The following is a 7,739-nucleotide window of genomic DNA, read 5'->3' as shown; positions in this document are numbered from 1 at the left end:
GGCATGCGCCACCACACCTGGTTATTTTTTAAATTTTTAGTAGAGGCCATGTCTCACTATGTTGCCCAGGATGGTCTTGAACTCCGGGGCTGTAGCAGTCCTCCCACCTCAGCCTCCCAAAGTACTTGCTGATTACGTTTTTTCTTTTTTTATTTTTTGAGTTGGAGTCTCACTCTGTCACCCGGCCACCACAGCCTCGACCTGCTGGGCTCCAGTGATCCTGCTGCCTCAACCTTCCAAGTAGCTGGAACTATAGGCGTGCACTACCACGCCCAGTTCATTTTGATTTATTGTAGAGATGAGGTCTCGCCAAGTTGCCCAGGCGGGTCTCAAACCTGTGGGCTTAGGCAATCCACTCTCCTCAGCCTCCCAAAGGCACAGGATTACAGGCTGAGCCACCAAAAAGCAAATGAAATTCATTTTAGTCGTTATGTTGTACTTAATCTACTATATCTAAGATATTCTCACTTAACATTTATTCTATATTAAAAACTCATGAAACTTGAAGCTCTTGGTACTAAATCTTCGAAATCCAGTTTCACACTCACGGCATGACTCAGTTTGCACCAGTCACACTTTGGTGCTTCCTAGCCACATGCGACAAGTGGCCGCCATATTGGATAACAGCTCTGGGGCCTAAATCTGAGTCTGATTTTTCCCTTGGGCCCAACTGAGCTTATGCCTCTGGCTTTGAGCTTTCTTATTGTTGCTAGCACTTAGGGTTTTCCCTGTCTTTTGAGCTTGGCTATGCATTAAAAACATTCTTTTATCACGTTTGTATGTATTTATAGCTGGAGAAAGAGGTCAGCTCAGTCCACCATGTTGCTGGAAATCCTTTCATTTATTCCTTCCAGCAGCCTCATTGGTGAGGGGAGTACTCTTGTGCCCAGTTGCAGATGGCATCTGGGACTTGTGGAGCTTAAGTGACTTGTTCAAAGTCACATGGTCATTAAGTGGCAGAGAACAGACCCAGAAAAGTTCTGTTGGAATCTCATGTCCATGCTCCATCTACCATGCTGTGTTGCCACCATCCTAACCTTGATTCCTCCTCCTTCATTTTCAGGCATGAGCTGCCAGTGAGGGCTCTCTCCTCCCTGACCCTGCACAGCTTTGCTTGTCCAGAGAGTCGCTCCTGGCCAAGACCTGTCAGTGGAGAACCATGGACCAGTACAGCCTTGGGGACGAGGGTGTCCTTCCATCGGAAATGCACCTCCCACCATTTCCAGAGAGCCAAGGGTTCACCTGCAGTGACACCCTTAACCGGGACTTGGGTCCCAGCTCGCGAGACCTGCTCTATGCTGGCCTGAGTGGTTTGGACCTGGACTCCAGCCTCCCTGCACCCGACGTGCCCAGCGAGGCGCTGGAAGACAACTTGGACACCCTGTCCTTGTTCTCAGGGAAGGACAGTGACTCCACAAAGCTGCTGGAGGAGTATGCAGACTCGGAGCCTCAGACGTCCCTGCAAGGTGAGTCAGCCCACTGGGGAGAGAGGCTGGCAGTCAGTCAAGCCCCTGCGCTGGCTGAACCGCTTCTGCGAGGATTGGTTAGGATGTATCTCTTCCACGGGTGACTTGGGGAGCAGTCACTTTTTCCCTACTTGGGAATTGTTCCCTACTTCCTAGTAAAGGAAGCAGAATGCTAGTTATAAGGAACAACATTGAGAAGCGTAGACGTTTGGGATGTCCTCATCCTTTGTGTGGCTCATGGTAGGGTTCCCGTTACCACAGATCAGAGACTCTCCTCACTCTGCCAGTACAAACCGGGGTCCTGTCCATTCGATGTTCCTTGCTTGTCTGAGCTTCCTAACCCTCAGTGTCCTCATCTGAAAAGTGGGGGTGCTAGTACTCCCTGTGCCTCCCCCAGAGTGAGAGCAGTGAGAAGCAAAAGGAGAAATGCTTGTGAAAGCAAGTATGGGTCATCATGCTCTAGGCAGACAGGAGTTTTGTTTTGTTTTGTTTTGTTTTGAGTTGGAGTCTCACTCTGTCACCCGCTCCCGGCCACTGCAACCTCCACCTGCTGGGCACTGGCAATCCTTCCGCCTCAGCCTTCCATTTCCAAGTAGCTGGAATTACAAGCATGCGCTACCACGCCTGGTTGATTTTTTGATTTATTGTAGAGATGAGGTCTCACTGCCCAGGCGGGTCTCGAACCCGCGGGCTCAGGCAATCCACTCACCTCAGCCTCCCAAAGGCGCGGGATTACAGGCTGAGCACATCTGGCGTTAGACAGGCATTTGATTGGTTCTGAGTCTGTCATTTCAGCAGTGGAGGAGCGAAGGGAGAACTAGTAAAATAATGAAATCACTTGGTGACATCTCCTTTTGGTTTGCCTTCCCCCCCCCACAGAGAATGAAGTCATTTGCTCTTTGTAACCCCCTCCATGGGTTCTTGTGTAAGTTGCTTAGATGGCTCAACTGAGCCATCACGCGTGTGCATGGAAGACTATATCTGTGCATGGAAGACCCAAGACATTCTGAAGAACTTGCTAGAATGAAAACCTTCCGAGGGTTGCCCACGCCACGGAAGATGTAGTGGACAGGCAAAAACCTTGTCACTGTGTTGGAACCACAGCCGAGTATGAAATCCTAGAATTACAGGCTGCTCACGCCTGCAATCCCAGCACTTTGGGAGGCTGAGGTGGGAAGATGCAGCCTGGGCAACATAGTGAGACCTCGTCTCTATAAAAAAATTCACAAGTTTGACAGACCCGGTGGTGTGCGCCTGTAGTCCCAGCTGCTTGGGAGGCTGAGGCCGGAGGATTGCCTGAGGCTGTGGTGAGCTATGATCATGCCAGTAGACTCCAGCCTGGGTGACAGAGCAAGACCCTGACTCAAAAAAAAAAAAAAAAAAATCCTGGGATCACGATTCATCACTGAAGATGTCCGCTGGGTTGCAGACACTGGCCTGGGCCTGGAGGTACCATAAATGGGGTTTTCAGTGTGGACCAGAGAAATTACCTGAAGAATGCTAGTAGTGTGAATATGTATGCTTTTTGCTGGACAGAGAAACTGAAGCCCTTATACATTTTCATAGGAATCTGTGCCCTTCAAATATTATAAATCATTAATTGAGTTCAACTTCTCCTAGTTTATTTTGATATATATATAATATATGCATATATATAATATATAATATATATATAATATATGTATATATAGCCATTTATAAATAAAGGAATCCACTAAATACTAATTTCAGATCTTTTCTTTTTTTTTTTTTGAGTTGGAGTCTCACTCTGTCGCCCATGCTGGAGTGCAGTGGCACACTTCCGGCCACCCCAGTGTCAACCTGCTGGACTCTGGTGATCTTCTGCCTCAGCCTTCCAAGTAGTAATTTCAATGTTTTACATTTATTTTTTTTTTTGAGTTGGAGTCTCACTCTGTTACCCAGACTGGAGTGCAGTGGCACTCTCCCGGCCACCACAGCCTCGACCTGTTGGGCTCCGGCAGTCCTTCTGCCTTAGCCTTCCAAGTAGCTGAAACTACAGGTGCATGCTACCACGCCTGGCTAATTTTTGATTTATTGTAGAGATGAGGTCTCGCCATTGCCTGGGTGGATCTCAAACCTGCGGGCTTAGGCAGTCCACTCGCCTCGGCCACCCTATGTGCTGGTATTACAGGCTGAGCCACTGAGCCTGGCCTTCTACATTTCTTTAACTTAAATTTGGGTTCGCGACCCACCTGGGCCACTTGATGAGCCCCTCATCTCTACAACAGATCAAAAATTAGCTGGGCGTGGTAGCGTGCGCTTGTAGTACCAGCTACTTGGAAGGCTGAGGTGGAAGGATTGCTGGAGCCCAGCAGGTCGAGGTTGTGGTGGCCGGGAGCGGCCACTGCACTACTGCCTGGGTGACAGAGTGAGACTCCAACTCAAAAAAAAAAAATTGGGGTCCACATACTCATAAGTATATGGGCCCACATTAATTTTTTAAATCAGAAAAGTAATACATATTTATTAAAGAAACTTAGAAAATAAAGAAAAGTAGTAAGCAAGAAAAATCTCCACTGCTGCTTCCACATGTAATTTTTTTTTTGATTTGGAGTCTCACTCCATTGCCCAGGCTGGAGTGCAGTGGCATGCTCACAGCCACCCCAGCATCGACCTGCTGGGCTCAGGTAAAGCCTCAGCCTTCCAAGTAACTGGAACTACAGGCATGCGCTACCACGCCTGGCTAATTTTTTGATTTATTGTACAGACAGGGTCTCACCAAGTTGCCCAGGCTGGTCTCGAACTCCTGGGCTCAGGCAATCCTCTTGCCTTGGTCTCTCAAAGTGCTGGGATTACAGGCTGGAGCACTGTGCTAGGCCCACATGTAAATTTTTAAACATATAGGTACAGTCACTCAGACATGCGTAGTTTTGCTGAGATAATATTAAGTATATAATTCTATTTGAAGTTTTAAAAACTTAGTGTATTTGCTTCCATATATGAAGGTAACCTTCATGTTGAAAGTCATTATAATAGATATTCCACTGGATTCTGATACCACGTTCTTGCTTGTTACTCTGTTAAAGTGTTTTTGGGCCGGTTGTGGTTTATGCTTGTAATCCCAGCACTGTGGGAGGCAAAGGTGAGAAGCTTGCCTGAGCCCAGGGGTTCGAAACCAGCCTAGGCAACTTGGAGAGACTTTGTCTCTACAATTAAAAACAAAATTAGCTGTGTGTGGTGGCATGCAGCTATAGTTCCAGCTACTTGGAAGCCTGAGGCAGAAGGATCATCTGAGCTCAGCAGGTCCAAGACTGCAGTAGCCATCGCACTCTAGCCTGAGTGAGAGTGAGACTCTGACTAAAAAAAAATAAAATAACAAAAGCAAACAAACAAAAACCAAAAACATGATATTTCTGTGAGCAACTTTTTTTTTTTTTTTTTTTGAGTCAGGATCTTACTCTGTCACCCAGGCTGGAGTGCTGGGGTGCAGTGACACTATCACAGCTCACCAGCCTCAAACTTCTGGGCTCTAACAATCCTCTAGCCTCAGCCTACCGAGTAGCTGGAACTGCAAGTGAGCACTACCATGCCTGGCTAATTTTTAATTTTTTTTTAGAGATGAAGTCTCGTTAATGTTGCCTGTGCATGTCTTGAGCTCCTGGCCTCAAGTGATCTTCCCATCTCTGTCTCCCGAACTTCTGGACTTACAGGCATGAGCCACCACGCCTGGCCTATGAGCAACTTTTCAGATATTTTAGGCTGGGTGTGGTAATCCTAGCACTTTGGGAGGCGAAGGTGAGAGGATTGCTAGAGTCTGGGGGTTCAAGACCTGTCTGGGCAACTTGGTGAGACCTCGTCTCTACAGTAAATAAAAAAATTGGGCATGGTTGGGTGTGCCACTGCACTCCAGCCTGGGTGACAGAGTGAGACTGTTTTGCAAGTGGCTGCTTTTGGTCTCACTTAGTAGTGTGACATACACATGCTTTTATGTCATTAGATATTTTCCTACAGTTTTATTTGAAATGCATACCTCATAGACCACTTAAACCATAATGCAGTGACCTGTATGCCCCTTGTCAGGTATTAGATTAGCAATGTGACAGTTAACTTCCTTGCAACCAGATCTTTGTGCAGTGTGCACATTTATTTCCTAACATAAAAAACCCAAATGTAGCCTGGTGGCTCACACCTGTAATCCCAGCACTTTGGGAGGCCATGGTGAGAGGATTACTTGAGGCCAGGAGTTCAAGACATGCCTGGGCAACATACTGAGACCCTATCTCTACAAAAAATTAAAAAATTAGCTGGGCATGGTGGCATGTACCAGTAGTCCCAGCTACTTTGGAGACTGAAGGATCAGTTGAGTCTAGGAGGTCAAGGCTGCTGTAAGTTATGATGGTACCACTGCTCTAGCCTGGGTGATAGATCTGGACCCTGTCTCTCAAAACAAACAAACAAAACCAAATGTGTAATTGGCTGGGTTCAAGGATTTATAGTTTTTCAAAACTTTGGACAATATATTTCTGGATTGTTCCTCTGAGGGGACCAGGTGATGGTGTAGCCATAAAGCTCTGCCTGTCTAGGCCATGCTGTCTTAGAGGTGCTTCAGCTGCCGCTGTCCCTCTGCATGTGGTGCGGGGGCCTGGTGCCTCCCACAGCTGTGGCCTGCATGGGGACACCTGCTCCCCTGCCTCCCCACACCCCATTCTCTTTGCATGTTGAGCTTCTGACGTTGTGAAAGCGCTTGGCTGACTCCACAAGGCCCCGTGGTTCTGAGGCCATGGGTGCCTTCCGACGCTCTCCACTGTCTGTAACCTGTGCTTTCTCCCTCTGCTTAGACCTGGGACTGGGCACGCTCAAGGTGCCTAAGGAGGCTGACGAGGGAGGCAGGGCAGCCTCGGGGAGTGCCCGGAAAGGACGGCGGCAGCACAGCTCCCCCCAGAATGTGCTCCTGGACTGCAGCCTCTGTGGGAAGGTGTTCAGCAGCGCCAGCTCACTCAGCAAGCACTACCTGACGCACAGCCAGGAGCGCAAGCATGTCTGCAAGATCTGCAGCAAGGCCTTCAAGCGACAGGACCACCTGTACGTGGGGCCCGGCCAGGGCCGGGTGGGTGCGTCCCTGGGCCTTCTTCCCACCTTCCCGACCGTGTTCCTCTTCCCTGCCGGGTTCCCCAGGCATGTGAGACCTCTCGTCTGCCTGCATGCTGGGAGCAAGCTTTGTCCTGCCCCAAAGGGGCCTCTTTGGGCCCCCAGATTCACACCCTTGAGGAAGCTATAGCTTCAATTTGTAGATGGGCCCCTTGTGGCTTAAAGACACCTACGGGCTCGCCCTGAGGCAGCTGTGTTGGAGGGCGTTTGGCTACCTTTCTAGAGTGATGACCCGGGGCCCTGGCAGGTGCCCGAGGAAGAACGTGTTGGGATGACACCCCAGGCACGGGAAGTTGGAAGCCTATTTCTAGAACGTGACGATAGAGCACTGACTCATGGTTTTCTTTTTAAGCCGCTTGTTCTTTTTTAATTCTTGATTTTTAAAAGATTCCCCAAAACCAAAAAACTCTTGACTTTAAAATGAAAGCCCAAGTTAAGAGTTAGGAGCCAAACTCCCCTTGTTCCTAAAGTCTTAGAAATGATAAGCTCTTGCCCATGAGGGAAGGAGAGACCAACTTTTTTCGGGCCCTGAGAGCTGCTGTGTGAGACAAGGTACCTACATTTCTCGAGCTCTTCACCCTCTGGGGCGTTGGTTAGCTCCTCTTCTGTTTATCCTCTCACCACCCCCCACCCCAGGAAAGGAGAAAACTTACTCAAGTCGCCAGTTGGTACCAGCAGGGACTAGAACTTAGGTCCCTGATTCCTTCTGTCACTTCCCCCGCCTGGAGGCTGAGGGTGAACCCCTGGGGAAAGGCCTTGGAATTTGCTGGACCGACTCACGCGTCCCATCTATCTGCCAGGGCCGTCCAGGGCAGGGCTGTGGGAGCCACAGGTCGACTTCCTCGCTCCTTATGGGTACAATGTGTGCATGCAGATGTGGCATGACCTAAATATGATACATAGTTAAATGCATTTCTGAGGCAGAAATTAGAGGCACATTTGGCTGTTGGACTGTAGATCTTACTGATTATGCATCTGTTTGGGTTTTTTTTGTTTTTTTGAGTTGGAGTTTCACTCTGTTGCCCAGACTGGAGTACAGTGGCCTCTCCCAGCCACCACAGCCTCGACCTGCTGGGCTCCGGCGATCCTTTCCGCCTCAGCCTTCCAAGTAGCCGGGAATTACAAGGCATGCGCTACCACGCCCAGCTGATTTTTTGATTTATT

The 7,739-nt window shown here is 48.9% G+C and overlaps 1 protein-coding gene across 1 annotated transcript in view; it reads left to right on the top strand.

Moving 5' to 3' along the window:
• Positions 1-1,159: 1,159 nt before the first annotated feature.
• The window catches only part of ZNF541 (zinc finger protein 541), a 37,523-nt gene continuing 30,943 nt past the window's right edge, over positions 1,160-7,739 (top strand). Inside the window, exons 1-2 of the mRNA XM_008048336.1 lie at positions 1,160-1,466; positions 6,266-6,509. Of these exons, the coding sequence (XP_008046527.1) occupies positions 1,160-1,466; positions 6,266-6,509 (551 nt within the window). The remainder of the gene's footprint in view (positions 1,467-6,265; positions 6,510-7,739) is intronic.

The sequence above is a fragment of the Carlito syrichta genome, unplaced genomic scaffold, assembly GCF_000164805.1.
Source record: "Carlito syrichta isolate Samal-C Ts95f unplaced genomic scaffold, Tarsius_syrichta-2.0.1 Scaffold123364, whole genome shotgun sequence".
NCBI lineage: Eukaryota > Metazoa > Chordata > Mammalia > Primates > Tarsiidae > Carlito > Carlito syrichta.
The sequence above is the reverse complement of the archived record's forward strand: the minus strand, read 5'-3'. Positions and strand labels throughout refer to the sequence as shown.